This window comes from Syngnathus acus, chromosome 12, assembly GCF_901709675.1.
Source record: "Syngnathus acus chromosome 12, fSynAcu1.2, whole genome shotgun sequence".
In the NCBI taxonomy this organism is placed as follows: domain Eukaryota; kingdom Metazoa; phylum Chordata; class Actinopteri; order Syngnathiformes; family Syngnathidae; genus Syngnathus; species Syngnathus acus.
Window position 1 is genome coordinate 5,595,398 of NC_051097.1, and position 17,251 is coordinate 5,612,648.

Consider the following 17,251-nt stretch of genomic DNA (forward strand, 5'->3'; position numbering starts at 1 on the left):
TGGGAGGTCCTGTGGGGAAGCTGGCTGTGTTTTGAATGCCAGCCTACCTAGGTGGCATGGGAGTGCAGCCTGTTTCTAGGTCAGGGCACACAGTATTCAGCAGGGATTACACCTGATTCTCAGTCCAGATCGCTGAGTGTCTGACCAAAAAAAAAAATCCAGCCCTCAACTGACAGAATGTTTTTGTGGCAGCATTAACACTTATAACACTGGTCAACAGGAAATATTTGTTTTTTTTTTAGTTTGACCAGTAAAAGCTTGTTCAATATGGATGTCATTTATAGCCATGACATTTCAGATGAAAATCCACTTGATGCTGAAACGAATCCTTCATTAAAAATTACTGCTAGTAATTACTATATTACATTTGGTGAGTGGTATAAGATGAATAGGACTTTTTTTCCAAACTTTAATTAAAATCCATCTATATTTAACACCTGGAAATTAACACTTTCTATAGATTGTTTACATTTTTTATATGATTGAGATCAAGTTTAAAATCCAAATCAAAATATTTTCATAAAATTCAAATCGTATTGACTTCTTAAAATTTAAACCAAATCCTGAAAATATTTAAATAATAACTCATAAATGAGATTGTTTAACTTGCAATAGGAATGTTGCTCCCACTCACTTGTGTCTGAAGGGTGAGACAAAATGGCAGTACTGGCAGCTATACTTGTCCTCCCTGATGATCATGGCCATGGCCGAGTGGCTCCGCTCATGGGAACGGAGACCCTGCATGGACATGAAGACCCGGTCGCACTGGGCGCATGGGTGGCCCCCCGTCGCAAGCCGTTGCTTCAGCGTCGAGGACCTCCCATCCACAGCATCCAAGTCTGGTTCCGGTGTTGCTGTAGCAACAGCGGAAGAAGCCGCAGCGAGCGACGCGAGGCCTTTCGCGTCGTCTTCCAGTCTTTGGAGGCTTCCAGTTTCATCCTCCTCCAAATCACCATTAACGAGTCTCTCTGACGGCACCGTGAGGGCCACCTCACTGATTTCCTGCTGAAAAGTAAAGACAGGTCAGTTTATTATTTGCCTATTAAACAACTCATTAGCTCACATCGAAGGTACAAAAAATAAAATAAGGCTGGAGGTCTTAAACGTGTGGACTCTGGTCTAAATCTATTCAGGGTCCCAGTTCACGCTCAATTCTATCCACTTTGGGTTTAGACAATATTTGGTTACATCATTGACTGGTCACCATCTAACAACCATTTGCTTGAGTTTGTCGATACTACATCCGAAACTACTTTTGTCTCCCAATCCTTATTCCTGGGTTGTGTGCTGAATTTTTATTTCAGCCAGGTGACAAGAGGGCATGTTTTTCTATCTATCCTCATCTTCTGCAGAAGCTTTCTGCGGCTGTCACAAGTCAAAAGGACAATCACCGTGACTGCTTTCACAGCCTCAAGAAGACTCATTCGCGCTTGCAGAAAGCCCTGACCCTGCCCTTCATGCAGCCATAAAACACAATGTGGCACCTTCACAGTGAACCTCTCTCTACTATCGTTAAAAGGGACCACCTGAGGAGGCGAAATGTTCTGTAAAATGCACAAATGAATCTGTAGCTATGCTGCAGTGTGCTGGTTGACTATCAAATCCATTAATGTCCTCAGTTTGGTCAAGGCCTTGTATCCACAGGCTCATTCCCAGTCTCCCCAGAATACTAATGCGCCAACGGGTACCCGCCGCTATTCTAAAAGTAATACCTTATGCTCTCTTCGTCGGCCGTCGCCCCCCCAAGCCCACCCCTCTTGTGCTGTCTGGAGAGGAAGCTGGCAGACGCCTTTGTCGCTAGCGAAAGCAAATGGGGAAGAACAAGACGCGCGCGTCAAGAGAACCAGATCACAGGGAACCGATGAGCATGCTGTGGTGCTGAAGTCAAAGACTGAGATGGTTTTAAAATGACAGGTGCACCAAATGGAGGGAAAACAAAAACGAGGTCATAGAAATATGCTTCAGTCGAGAGCAAGTGGCAAAATGGCCGCCCCCGGAGATGGATGAAATCAAGTGGATTTTGCTGCTTAATTTATATTTCACAAATGCAACATTAGTCACAACGCAGTGTATAGACTTGTGAGGAGGGCACAGAACATATTATTGTAAAAAACGTTTTAGACTTGACTTGCCCTTTAAGCATTTTTTTCACCCTTCTGATCAAACTGAGAAAATGTGATATCTTCAAAAAATTATCCTGCGCGATCAACCTGCAGTACAGTTGGGGTCACGAGTGAATCTGCCGAATTTGCTGGGAAACTAATTGCGCAGCTAACCATAGATGTTCAACCAGTTCAATATTTACAATGGCAAATCCTTGTTTGAGGGGTCAATACGAGTAGGGCTCAGCCACAGTGAAGTCAAACACAATGACAGCCAATCAGGACGCTAACACTTCGCCTAGCTTCTTCTATTTTTCTTTGCGCATGCTGAGTCTTGGTTTGAGGGAGACTTGTATCTGCCGTTCGATATTGTGACAATCATCGAAAGATTATGAGGGGAAAATGCATGCGTCAAATAACTACATTTACCTTGACATGTCCCTCTTTGACCTCTCCGTACTGGACATGCTTCCTCAGGTGATTGCAGATGGCGCGGATGGTAGTGTGCACCTCAATGCAAAAGTTACACCTGAAGCCTATAGGATTTTTGTTTGCACAGCTTTCCTGTCAACGACAAAAAAAAAAAAGAAAATGCCATGACATTAATGCTTCTAATAATCTTGCAGTTCTTACTTCATTCTTTCTCACCTTCTCGGGCTTGCTTTCTGATACGGCCGCTGCTTTGTGTTTGCTGAGAAGCTGACGCCTCCTCTCGAGCCGAGTGGCCCTTTTCTGAAACTCCTCGTTGTGATTGAGCAGATGCGTGGCGAGCGTGGGGAGAGACAGGAACTTCAGCTCACAATGGGAACACTGGAAGGACTCGGAGGCGTCGTCGTCGTCCTCCTCAGGTTCCGGCGACACGGCAAAGTCCCGCTTGAAGTCTGCCCTGTGGTGGTCGTTGTAGTGCATAGACAGCAGCAGGCCGGTACTGAAGGACAACTGGAAACACTTGAGACACTTAAATGGCAGCCAGTCCGCATCTTGCTCTAAATCAGGGGCATCCTGCAACGCTTCCTTGACGTCCTCGTCCATAGGACTATCTTCCGGTTTCTCTGGTTCTTTGGCATAGAGGACAGTAAAGTAGCGACTGAGTTTACTAGCGTGCTGCTTCTTGGGGAAGACGCCTGGATGGCGTTTGATATAGTGTGACACAATGCTTTTTCTGCTGAACGCCTGGAAGGGACAAAGAGAACACTTTCGCCTCTCTACGGCCAAGCGGACTTCTTCGGTCATCTCCGAATTCTCCTGTTCTGAAGGGGGCGGTAATATTACTTTGCTGGGTTTCTCGGTCATGGTCTTGGAAGCGGCCAGACAGTGGGTGTAGTAGGCATCGATATCATGGCGCTTCTGGTAGTGCGCTGCCAGGCCCTTGCGAATCGGGTTGGTGTACGGACACAGAGCACATTTGAAGACGTTGTTTTTACCTTCGGGCTGAGCACGGACATTGTTGTGCTTGATGCGGTAGTGGCGAGCAATGCCTTTGCGAGTGGAGCAGAAGTATTTGCAAAGCTGACACTTGAACACGGCGTGCTTCTCAGGCTTATTGATGGGTAACTGTGAGAGGGTGAAGTCCGCGTCGTTGACCTCCTGGACTTTCCTTGTGCTTGATGTATGACTGGCACTGCATTCCGCCACTGGTTCTGTCTCTTGGCTGACTGAGAAATGTGTCAAACCGGGAGAGAAAATCTCAGTGGCCGACTGATTGTGGTATTTCTCATAATGGATTTTGAGTTTCTCCAGTGTCCCGTGTGTGTACGAGCACATTTTACATCTGTACGCACCGTAGCCCTGCCTTTGAGTCTTGTTTTTGTCGTCGACCTCATTTGAGTCTGCAATTTGCTCAATGTCGTCCGCAAAGTCTTCTGCCGTGACTTTAACCAAGGGGTGTCTCTTCTGGTAGTGGGTGAGGACACCATGGATGCGGGAGTTCACGTAGGGACAGTGGCGACACTTGTACACCGAGCTGGGGTTGATGTCCGCCTCCTGCGCAAAGTCTGCCGCTTTGACTTTCATACCGGGGTGCTTCTTGCCGTAGTGGGTGAGGAGGCCATGGAGGCTGTTGTACTCGGACAGACACACAGTGCACTGATAGGGATTGTTCGAAATAGAGAGACGTGGGTGAGCGGGATGTGGGTTGCTCTCTCGGGGCGGTGTGGCAATGTACAGAGCACCTTCGTCTTCCATAGACTGGTTGTTAAAAGACGTGTGTTCTGTGGGCATCTTCTCGGCTGAAGGCTTTCCATTGATGATATCCAAAATCACAGCTTCGTCCCCTTGGATGGCCCAGGGGTGTACTGCCTGATAGTGACTTGTTATGTCATAAACGGTGCAAGCCTCAAAGGCGCAGTCCCTACATTTGTAATGTTTTGTTTCTTGGCTCCCCCCTTGTTTAGTGGTCTCTGGTCCAGCCCACAGCTTGCTGGCCATGTAGGCGTAGTCCACATTATGCTCTGGGTGGCGTCTTTGGTAATGAAGGAGCAGGCCGTGAGGCTCGGTGTGGGAGTAAATGCACCACTCGCAGTGATACCCCGCCTCCAGAATGCCATCTTGGTAAGCCCAGTTTAAAATTGTCAAGGCTGTGGCCTTGACGGTCGGGTGATCCTTCTTGAGATGCTTCTTGAGGGCGTAGACATAAGGAGATGTGTAAGAACAGTGTCGGCACTTCAGGGATCGTAGTGGCGCAGTGTTTTCCGGGTCGGGAGGGGCCGAGACACTGCTCGACTGAGCGCGCTCACGCTGACTCCGGACGACGGCGGTATGGCGACGCACGAGGTCGGCGTTAGCTTTGGTTTCCCGGTGCTTCTTCTGGTAATGAATGAGCACTCCTTTGACAGTCCGGTTGCCGTAATCACAGTGCTGGCAGAAGAACAACTCGTCCTCACACTTCTCTCCACTTCCCGGTTTAGGGCTGGAGTTGTTGGAGCCATCGTGACCGCTGTTTGGGAACTGCGTCAAAAACTGCTTTGGCGCTGCAATTTGTAATTCGTCAATTAGTTTCAGCAAGGCCGGGGTGGGGGCACCATGTTTGATATATTTGGCCGTCACCTTTACTTCGGGGTGTCTCTTTTGATAATGCACCAGCACGCCCACAACAGATTTGTTGCTATATACACAGTGTTTACAGTAGAACATATCCTCTTCTGATCCGTACAATGCCACGCTTGATTTTTTGGGGGTAGTTGATGTGTTTAAGTTAAACGATGCATTTGCGAGGGGCTGATCTGCTGACACAACCTTCATGGATTTTTGTATGCGGAAATATGACGCCTTTTGCTCAGGGTGCTTCTTTTGATAGTGGACCAAAACAGAGTGCATGTTGGGACTGGAAAAAGAACAGACGTCACAATTGTATACGACGACACTTCCGGCCATGGCGTCCTTGAGGGAGTCCATCTCTGTGCCGGATTCGGGGGTCTTGGATGTCGTTTTAAGCAGCGGGCTCGAGGTGGACCTCGGAGTGGACGTGGCCGAGTTAAACGTTTTGGGACCGGAGTTTAAAATCTCTCTCAGGGTTTGTGATTCGCCAGACTTGTGCGACTGCTCCACAACATAGCTAGAGAAGATCATTGCATTGTTGATCTTGACGGTGGGATGCATTCTTTGGTAGTGGGGCATTAGGCTTCGTACATTGGGGCTGGTGTACGAACAGAAGCGACACATGTAGACCAAATTGGGTTGGTTAAAGTTGAGCACATTGCTAGCTTCCGGGTGGTGATCCATGTAGTGTTGGTGTAGGTCGTTGTAGTTTGTGTACTCAATGTAGCACTCCAAGCAGCGAAAGACGGCGCTCTGGTCCTCAGGGTCCAGGATGTACTTAAAGCTGAATTTGATGTACGGGTGCATCCTCTGATAATGGGTGCTGACGCTACGAGCGGATTTGTTGTGGTAATCACAGTGTTTACAATAGAAACGCGCCATTCCAGGATCCCCGGAATAGTCGCTGTTCTCTTGGGTAGCCTCGCGACTTTCAGTCAGATCACCTGAAATGTTTTCACTGTCGTCAGAAAGAGTCAGGGACAGAGGAAGGCTTCTGGCGTTTGATTTGGGGTTGCTTTTTCTTTTCCCTATCCTGCTTCCCTTGAGAGGGGAATCCCTTGACTGAGGCTGTAGTATGTTGTAAGCAAAGACGGCATTTTTCCCTTTGCGGTTTCTTCCCGCGTCGCTGTTATGCTCGGCCATGTCCTCGTCATCTACGTCGTCCAGATTTATGATCAGGTCCTGCTGGCTTTGGCTTATTTTGCTTTGAAGGTTGCTGGCAATTTCATCAATTCTTGTTCTCTTTTTGACTGAGGACAAATCCAAAGGCAAATCGTTAATGGACTTCCTCGCACGCTTACCACTGACTAAGGGTTTTTTGGTGGCTAGCCCTAAAATCGAGGTCTGGGTTTTTTGTAGACAAGTCGGTGATGCTGCTACATCCGTGTCCAGTTGGTCAGCCAACTGACTTTCAAAGACCGTGGGGTCCATGTCATCGCAGTAAGAGTGCTTGTGTTGCTGGTGAACCCTCAGTCCTTTCAGAGTGGTGGTGGAGTAACTACAGAGCGTGCAGCGCTGTGGATTCTGTTGATCGTTCAACCCGCTGATTGACTTTTTGCCGTTCATCTTGGATATACTTAGATTACCCCCGTTGACGGAATCCGTCGTGCTGTCATTGTGAGGATCTGGGCTGTCACTTGTCAGGTCCATGGTCTCCACGTCGGAGGAACTGTGACTCTGTTTGTGTGTGCCTAACTTAAGAGGGCTGGTGCAAATAAACGGGCATTCGTCACATTTATAGACTGTGGTTTTACCAGAGAGGTGAATGTTTTCAATGTGGCGCGAGATGCTACGCCGGTGCATGGTGAGGAAGGAGCAAAAGGGGCACTGGAAACGGTTCTGGAACTTCCTGAACGGTATTCCTTTCGTCTCCAGCAGTTTATTGTCCTCATCTGTTAATAGCTGCTTTGCGTCTGCCGACAGCGTTCCAGTGTAGTTGGGATCGTCCATATCACCTAGTTCTTCATCTTCACCCTCTAAACTGCTCCTTGAGTCCTCTTCGTTGAGTAAGTTGGCCTCTATATCACTGGCTCTGTTGGGCACCTTGGGCGAAGCAGAGCATCCTGCAGCAATCTTCGCTGATGCGCTTTCGAGCATTTCTCTCGTTGACTCCTCATATCCTTCAGTCAAAGCTGTCTTTGATCCTGTGGGGCTTTGGGATAGGGAATCTGGTTTAGGTGAGCTCGCACATGCATCCCCTTCTGGTTTGGGAATGCTGGACACTATATTGACCTTATCGCCGTGTTCCTTGACCACGTGATTGGTCAAGCTGGCCTTCTGGTCAGTTTCATAGTCGCACCATTCGCAGGCTAACAGCCCCCTCGTGAGGCCGCTGGATGAACACGACTCTTCGTCAGCTTCGGCCGTCTCTGAGGCAGTCCCGGAGACCCCGGAGGAAACTTGCCTATGATACATAACGTGGTGCTTCATCATCCTTGCTTTGCGTGGAGTCTTGTAGGTGCAATATTGGCAGGAATACCCCTTGGAATTTTCCGTCTGAGAGGAGATCTGTGGGACCACGTCCTCCTCGACAACATTGTGCACCTTCTTGGTGTGGTTCTTCAGGAACGACTTGGATCTGAAGTAACGGACGCAGAACTTGCACTGGTAAAACAGCAGATGGGTCTCGGGGCTTTGCTTCGGCGATGCCTTGCTGGGGCTGTCGGCAGAGTTGGGACCTGAACAAAAGATTATAAGTGCATTAGACATCGGCTATATAAGGACAATCTCCTTTTTTAGCTCTGAACAGAGAGGTAAATGGGACAGTTTCAGCATATGAGAGTAGTGTCGTAATAGTATCATCATCTGGCAATTCCCAATTTGAAGCTATTTTGTAGCACTGAGTAAATCAATATTCATGACCCTCGACTAAACCAAGCAATGGTCTTTTTATGCAGAAAGTGTGTCTAAAGTTGACGCAAGGTAAATGAACTGTAACATTTTAATTTATGTGTGAAGATTACTCATTCCAGCTTCAGGAGGTGTGCAATTGTTGTCATCCTTGTCTGCGGTTTCCTGCTCTGTTTCCTCCTCCGGCTGCTTGTCGTCATCGTCTTCTTCGTCTTCTTCCTCTTCGTCGGCTTTCGGTGAGTCTGAATCGTCTGCGTCGGCAGGCTGTAGGAAGACTGTATGCACTTCCTGAATGTGGCTCTTCAAGTCATCGTACGAGTCGGCGCGAAAGTCACAGCCGTCGCATTGCAGTACCTCCATCACTAAGCAGGGAGAGCACTCCCTGGAAAATCAGGGAAACCTGGGAGAAAAACAGACAAAATGGGACTCGGATTAGAACATGAGAAATAACCTATTAATGTACTGTTGTACTGTACTGTTATTACATTTTGCACAGTGCTTACTGATGAAATTCCATTTTTATTTTAAATAAAATCAAAAATAATTAAAGTGTTAGGTTGAGTGTTGACGGCATCATTTTTTTTAGACTTTACTTTCTTTTTCCTAATCCTACAAAAACCATTATGCCTAAATGTACAAACAATGACCGTCACCACACTAGCTAACTTTAATAAAGTGTATATCTAGTGACCTGACGGAGGCCCACAGACCGCAATAAGTATCAGACAAAGCCTATAGCTTGAGGCTGGCTATTTGGCTAGCAGCAGACACTTGAAGGGAGCTCTGAATTCAGTTTGTAAACCCTAATGACTAAACCACTTGGGTGATGTACGTTGTAATAGTAGGAGTGGGGTCTCATTTTTGAGCATAGCAGCATCATTCCAGGAACAATGGAGGGACCAAAGAGGGATTATGGCCTGATTCATCCCATTTTTATTACCTTGGAACAAACAACAGCTGGACAGCAGCTCCACACAATAGTATTTAGATCAGAATATTTCATCAAATTTTATCAAATAAGATTTGAGGGATGATGGCATTTACATCTCCTTCAGTCTTGTCTGTAGTTTTGAAGAACAGCCAGTGGGGAAAAAAATTGATACTTCAGAAGAGGTCATTTTCATATGATTATTTAATTGCTGGTACAGAAACGTAAAATAATAAAGCATGTGTTTATACTGTATGCATTTTTGTAGTGGGGAAAAAGTGAACGTGTGGGAATTTTTTTTTACCGTAACTAATTGACGTTTGTTCTAAACAGTTGGCCTGTAATGAAAATATTTCTTGTTTAGTTCTCACTCTGACAAATGACAGTTATGAAAAACAGGATTTCAGAACATTCTCAAGCTATTCTCCCACGTCATTGATAATTACTCGTATGAGTAATTCCCAACAGAAACAATTAGTGAATTGTTTCACAACTAAAGTTGAGTCATTGTTTATATCAATGAAGCTTTTTCAATGTCATCTTTAACGATGGCCCGTGAGCTATAGCATTAGCCTTTCAGTCAGCCTGCTGACCTGAATACTAGAAAATCCAAAATCCCAGAGACTGTGTCAGGATCTAACCAGCTTTTCATGTGCAACGAGTCAACCAGGGAAGAGCTCCACATTAGCCACAATGGCCCTGAGCAAGCAGGGGATCCATTGTTACAGAGTCATGTTACAGCCGCGCCCTGCTCTCTTGGCATTTCAACACTGTTTTCGAACAAGTGGCCTCCAAATGGCAGTATTCTTGACATGGGTATTACGGAAGGGGGAGGGCATCTGCCAGGAGCCAATGCTGTGCCACACCAAGTTTAATGGGGGCGAAAGTACATCTGCTTTTATCTAGTCAGTTGGAGCTCTGACAGGCGATGACTGAGCTGCTCAGATCCTCCCCTGAGCTGAGCTTCAAGGGCAGCCATTTTAAGAGCTGACTAGGTGTTCAGCCAGCAGTACAACATGGACCCACGGACCTGATCCTCTTCCTCGACGGAAAAAAAAAAAAAAAGAGAAGGGCTGAGCGCCCTGTCACGGAGGAACTGCTGACAGAAATCTCTTTGCCAGATGTACAACACAAGCTCAGCAGAAATCATCTCACACTTTCACCAGCATGCCCGCCTCTCGTTTCTCAGGACATTATCTGTCACATCAGGGGATTTTCAGAGTTACCGGGGTTTGCGCTCTTGAGCAGAGTTGCAGCGAACCTTTGTGGAAAAAGATGGAGAAGTGCAGCCTCTCCTCTGCTTCCATTTGTTTTGTAGAAGCCGCCAACGACATTCCACAAGGGGGTCTAAAAATGCAAGGCATGTTTGAACTTCTTTATCTGGGAGTTCTGCAGGCCCTCAGGAGAGCACGGGAAGGGGCAACAAGGGCCTGAAGGGGAAGGGTGGGAGGAGCAGGGAGCGTGACGGAGCAACCTGGAAGACCTTTTGGTTGAGAGCAGCACAGGACAAAGCCATCAGACTGGGCTCCCCAGATTCCAAAGTCTACAGACATTTGTTAATCACCAACCGGTCTCGCTGCATCAGCGAGCTCTGCCAGTAGTCACACCCTCCACTCTGCAGCTGCATTGCCTGAAAGAGGGCCTTTGAGTACACCAGCATTAAGCTGATTAGATGTGCTAAGGGTTCGTCCTCAACTGCTGGCTGTTGGTACTATCTCGTGTTGTCAAGAAGGAAAAAAATATGAAGTTACAGTGTGGGGACTGATAACTACAACCCTTAACTGCCCAATTATCAGAGTCAATAAGGAACATGAATAAAGCCTTCTTCAGAAAATGCACAATAACAACTAGAATTGCATATTAGCCGATCTGCTAACTGCAAAAAGTAAAATATAAACAAATAAAAACATTTGTTAATCAGTTTCACAGGAGTTAGCAAGCTAATTTCCACTACGTCTGTGAGTCTGGAAGCAAATAAGACCAGCAGGGTCATTATGTCGTGGACTCTTGTAGTTATTTTTTCAGTTTTGGACCTTGCCCTTTGTCATCTTCGACGTTTCACCTACAGTGTGGAATGTTGTTTACTTCCCATCTTTCATGTTTTACCTCCGCACCTGTATCTCATGAGTCCAGATACAATTCCTGACCTTTGACTAGTCAATTGGAACAGCTCTCATTCTGTGTCCAAATCAGTGTATATATAATCCACAAATCTCCTCTGTATGACGTTACCATAAAATAAACATTTAAAAAAAAAAAAAAAAAAGACTAGATCTGTTGTCGGTGTTGAGTACTGCAAATGATCTACCCTCAACTGCAACTATACCTGACAACCGAAGGCGTTAAGTGAAATATTCCATGCTTTCATTCAAAAACCACACAAAGATGTAAGGGTTATTCTTTATCTGTTAAACAGCATACTAGCATCATAGTACTCCTGAAGCGAGGGAGATAAATAAACTCTGTGACATCATACAAAGGAGTCAAAGAGATAAATAGAAACAGTACAATTGAATAAAAGGAAAAAAGTTTCAAAACACAACAAACACTTGGTTTCATTAAAGGTAACTTTATTACGTTTATTGTATTTCCATCATCATTATAAGTGAATTTAATTATTTTTTGCTCGGTTTGTTATTGTTAACTGACGGTAAGGTTCTATGAAAAAAAAAGCAACTTTCCACATCCCTTTTGATTAAAACTGCTCCTAAGCACTCCTACTATTAGTGCTACTGATACTATACTACAAGATGTACTACTACTACTTTTACTATTAAGTACTACTTAGTACAACTACTACGGTGTATTACTGCCAATTGTACCACTAGGTAATAGTTATATTTGCATTATATAGTAATTATAAATTTAAATTATAATTATAATTCAATTAAAATTATATTAAAATTATTAATACACCAATTCAGGCCCACTTTGATAAAGCGAGAAGCTCAATGGAGAGAACGTCATCTAACTGCAGGAACAACAGGGAACATTACATCAACACCAAGCGCTCAAGACCATGCAGGCTCAAGATGGCTAGCGCTCATATCCTGTGACGTTACAGGCCTCCGAAGAGCTCAGTGTATCACATGTTGAAGCACATAACACCGACTCTAATACACAAAACAGGAAGATGGTTTGGGATTCGACGCAGATGTTCCGCACCTGACTTTATTCGTTCAAAAACAACTGCCAAGAAAACGACAATTTGTCAATGTAATAAGCATTTTTTCCCTCTGCATAAATGACATGTTTCTTTGATTGATTTGAATTGAAACAAACAATAAAAATAACAAAGGTTTGACAAAACGGCCTTTCTTTGGATAGAGAAAATGTACCTGGGTCTCTTTTTTTTTTTAATATCACAAAACTCTGGCATTTCTTTATCCACTATTATGTTACTTCTGGCCCACTGACAAGAGGCATACCTGACCAACTTGCTGATCTTGTCACTCTTTGAATGCCAAGACGCTTCCTGGATGCACATGAAAGTCAAGTACCAAAAACATAACAATAGCTTTACATACCTAGCTAGCACGTCAGTTCAGAGTTTGCTTTTTATCAGTTGCCGTGTTGTGGATAACAACAATTGTTTAAAAAGAAAAAAAGGGGGGGGGGGCTTGTCTGACCTGACCGACCTTCATATTCCAATAGGCCTTACTTGCAAACATGATAAAAGCCACAACCATGACGCGTGGTGAGTGGAGAGGGTGAGGTCACAAACGATATGCTAACTTGTCATTCAAAATGTTTAGGATCTTTACAAATGTATGTTAAAAAGATAAAAATAGATTCTGTGGATCCTGGTGATGGGTTTTCTTTCACAAGGAGGCTCTCTTAGCCCATGTTGACAGTAAACAAAAGACTTCATGGAACGAAGACGGCTTGAGATAAGGGTAAAGTACTATGTGAAGAGCGAAGCTTTGTTTTTATTTTTGAATTAATGGTCGGTAGGAACCAAACCACGACTGCTGTGAGGTCCCCATTGTCTTTGTAGAAATTACTTTGAGCATTTATAGAGGATTTTCAGAAATTCTTAGCATTTGAAGAGAGGCTAACCCAGAGGATGTGTTCTCATTTGAAATCTTGCAAACTTACATTTGACTACGGTGCATTTCTTGGATCAGTTCTTGCCAACTAGTGTGCCGTGAGAGATTATCATGGGTGCCGCAGGAAATAATTCAATTTCAACTTCAATTAATTTGACCACAAATTACACAAACACATCATAAATATACTGTAATCGATTCATCATAATTATAACTTTATTGTCAAATGTTAACCCCACCGAGGAAGTCATGCTCTTTGAATCACTTTTTGATCAATTCTGGCCACACTGACACAAATGCATTCTGCAAACACTGCTAGCTTAGTTACCTTACCCACAGCAGCACTACAAAAAGAGCCACTTCAAAAGAAAAACCTTTTGTAACTACACTCAATTCCCAAAACAACACAGCTCTTCAATCTGACAAAGGCATGTTGGGTCACTCTCGCCTTGATGAGCATATCACTTTTAATCGGTGACATTTCAGTACTTGTGATAAGACAAAAGAGTGAGCTCGCTCACTGTGCTCTCCATCTGAGCAAAGAACAGAGGTTCCTTAAATGATGCGATCACATGATGCAGCTCATTTGAGGAAGTCTTAATACACCAGAGATGAGACATTGATTTCCATCGGACGATCAATGAACTCCTGCGCCTTCTCAGACGAGATATGGAACCAGTCCATCATGTTCAGCCATGAGCGTTTTTGTCAAAAAAAAAAATCTGTCATATACTGGAATCCAATGAACAAAATGTGAGACAAATACACAGCATTACAGCGCTACTTTAAAACTGTTCAAAATTAAAACTCACAATAATCAAGTCAAAACATCCAATGACCAGATGATCAGCTACTTCTTGCATTAATTCTACAAATCAATTTTCTTTTCCTTGACATGACAACCATAAATCAAAAAATGGCCCGTTCTGCTATCCTAGTCATGTTTATCAAAACGTCTGTCACTTGTCATCAAGCACAAGTATGAGACAATTCCTTTTTACACTGGTATGACAGCTAAGAATGTTTCAAATGCATAACGGCGTAGGTGCTTACCCAACCCGGCCAATTCCGCATAAGCGCACGTCCTTTACTTAAAACACTGCCTGTACAATTGATTAGTCATTATTTCCTACGATAAATAAAAATAAATCACATTCCAAGTCCACATTAGAAACGGGCAATGGATTGATTACATTTCCATGAGCGACTAATTACGATAAATCGGTTCTCATTTTAATACATATTTTTACTGGAATGCAGCACTCTTATAGTTCTGAATTCTAATTTTGACACCAGCGTTATAATAATGCTGCCCAGAGGGTGGTGACTATGCTGGATGTAGCCTAATGTGATTATCCAACCATTAATCCCCCAATATAGCACACGTTTAACCATCAATTATTTAAAATGTCAACTATAAACATCTAATGTTAAATGCCAACAGTTGCATCACCAATGTATCAGAGGATATTAATTCGCATTATCAGTCGCTTAAATTGTGGCTACTTGATGAAAATGTATTAATCTGAGTCAGACAACTTCTTTTGTTACTCAGCAACAACAACAAAAAGTTTTTTGTGAGGACAAGCAAGCAAAACACTGAGTGTCTCAGGAGACAGTGGCAAATGGAAGTGCAGAGCTGCCTGGGCACTGCAATCCAGAGAGCTTTGCTGATCTGTCTGCAGCCTGACCTTCACTGGTGTCACATTCACAGGACACAAAAAAAAAAGGGAAGCACTGCAGCACGCCGCAGTAGGCCTCAAAGACCATCCTCCTCAAGGACCTCATTTACGACCACCGCTATTCAGTCAACTGGCAGAGAACCTGAACAGAGGTTTAGCATTTGAAACTTAAAATGTGACATTGCTAACAGCATGTATGACGAAAAGTATTTTGCCAGAGGGGGATAGCAAAAGGAACGCCACTAGCAGCAAACCGCTAATCCCATATTTTATGTCCATGTTCTCCATACTGCAAGGTCAGACTGTCTCCATGTGACAGATGGCTACCTGACATCAGCCACCCATCCACACAGACCACTCAGTTCTTTTTTTTTTTTTTTTTATCTTTACTCGCAAGCCTTCTCAATTAACGATTCACCTAGGCCATGTTTGCTCTCCAAAGCCGCATGAAAGCTTGGTGGAGAAGCGGCCGTTGTGGTAACCTTGCTCCAAGGGTAGCCCTTCTGTTTTGCAAAGTGCTCAGCCTGCTGAAAAAAAACATAGCAGGGCTAAGACGGAGGGGGTGGGGGCGGTTGCACAGAGAATTAACTAGCAACATTTGGCCTGTTTTGCACAAGATACCGACCAAGTAGATTAAGAGGAGCATTAATGACCATCTCCCTGTGGTTCTTTAAAGCAGCATGACATCTCCTAGTCTGACACCATGAGATGGTATTTTCAATGCACCTTCATTGCCTTTTGATGGCAACATTACCCCAGCTAAATGGGACGGCTACTCATCACGTCAGTTTGTGATTTTATAATAAGGTAATAGCCTTGATGTGATGATAGAAAGTGGGTCACATTAGCAAAACAAAACACCATACGACAAAAGACGAATCTTTTTGAAATGTCAACCTCGATAGAAGATCTGGAGTGAAAAGAAATCAATCATCTTAGTCCCTAAAGTGGCAAAACATCCTATTGTTTTGATGCGTTGAGTTTTGTTCATAGTGGGGGGGGCTGAGACGTATTTGATTACCTTGATCGATTCTGGCAAGAATCTCTCTCTGCAATGTTCTCCTACGACCAAGAAACTAGTTGAGACTGAATCAACAGTGCCTGAGCTGGTTACAGCCAAGAAGTGCTCGCCAAAGCTTTAAGCTTCAATCAATCAATTCCACACAACCGACAGAATACTTCAGCATTCATTAACTGATTCAGACCAGAGCAAACTGTTGCTGTGATAATATGCGCCTCTATGATGTCAGTCTTCAGTCCCAATAGATCAAAGAACCTTTCTTCTTTTTGTTAAAACGATCGTGCGAAAAAACAATGAACATAGAGAGTCCAGTGGGTTTAAGAGGAGAGATAAGAGGAAGCAGACGTGCATGGCTGGAGTTGTCTGGAAGTCTGCTCAATCTTCCTTTGGTGTACAGTCAGTTCACTTGGCTGCTTCCTCATCTCTCTCTTGGGGCAGCCAGAATTATCTTCTGCATCATAGGCGAAGCCAGAGCCGACACTCCACACCGACGGCTCTATTTCACACTGCAGCCACGCTGCGGCCAAGGACACGCTGGAGTATCGGTGGCACGAACCGTCCACCATTTTGTGCTCCTTGAGGTCTTTGGCGAGCCCTTTTGAGAGCAGAGAGAAGAGTTGCCGCCTAGGCTTGCTATCTAGTTACACAGATGGAAATGTTTAAACTCTCCTGCCGGTTCCTCTGCAGACCGTCATAGCTGGCGGTCAGCGGAAGGAAAAGAAGATGGCCGCTGCTGAGAGAACATTGGAAACTAGCAGCTCTAATTTTGGAGATTTGAATCACCCTGTCTGTCACACAAGTCTGCATGACACATGTCCACGTTTTCTGTGGACATCAAATACAGGTGAATTCACATTTAGAAAATCAGAGAAACATAATCTGTTTTGTAGCTCATGATTCAACTTTCCATCTTAACACTTAACAAGTACAAATGGGTCGCGTGTTATCGTTGGCTTCTGAATCATGACTAGGAAGATGGCGGTTTCTAAACGTCTTTCATTCTTTTCCTCCATCTCACTATTTTGTGTCAACAGCACGAATATGGAATTGCGCCACTCATGAATTGCCTAGATTTGGAGGTAGTATCTGGAGTGACGGGTGAGGCGCCGGCTGTGTGGAAGAAAAACAGCAGAGCACTGGCAACGGGGTGTGATGTTCAACACTGTCCGTGGAAGCATCTAATCATCAGTGCAAAGCTGTGTTGTCGTGTGAATAAATAGACTGTATTGTTGCCAACGTCAAAAATCCGACTTGTGATACGATCTCTATTCCTGGCAAACTATCGGTTGAGACATTCTATGATTCCTATCCTATTCACCTTTCTGGTCCACGTGGTTTCTTGTGTAAACCTACAAATGATTTTGGAAAAAAAGTCAAACAGTGAGTGATTTCTCCACCCAGTAACATTCCACATTCATTGACATATTGATGACAACAATAGCTTGATACTTTAATTGATTGAACAAAACTAGTCATTCTTGTGAATAATAACCAAACCAGTTGCTGTAAATGTGACTCAGTCACCCTCGAGCGTACACATTCAACACAACACTTAAGTCTTAAACTCGTGTAGAATGTCCAAG

General features: G+C 44.4%; 1 protein-coding gene across 3 annotated transcripts in view; it reads right to left on the reverse strand.

Moving 5' to 3' along the window:
- The window catches only part of znf462 (zinc finger protein 462), a 28,801-nt gene that overhangs the window by 5,648 nt on the left and 5,902 nt on the right, over window positions 1-17,251 (reverse strand). For 2 of the 3 annotated variants that reach the window (XM_037264975.1, XM_037264976.1), the window contains exons 2-5: window positions 8,102-8,388; window positions 2,751-7,816; window positions 2,532-2,666; window positions 635-1,005 (exon numbers count right to left, since the gene is read on the reverse strand). In XM_037264975.1, coding sequence (XP_037120870.1) covers window positions 635-1,005; window positions 2,532-2,666; window positions 2,751-7,816; window positions 8,102-8,348 — 5,819 coding nt within the window. In that variant the 5' untranslated portion in view covers window positions 8,349-8,388. The remainder of the gene's footprint in view (window positions 1-634; window positions 1,006-2,531; window positions 2,667-2,750; window positions 7,817-8,101; window positions 8,389-17,251) is intronic. The other variant, XM_037264977.1, reaches the window with a different exon arrangement.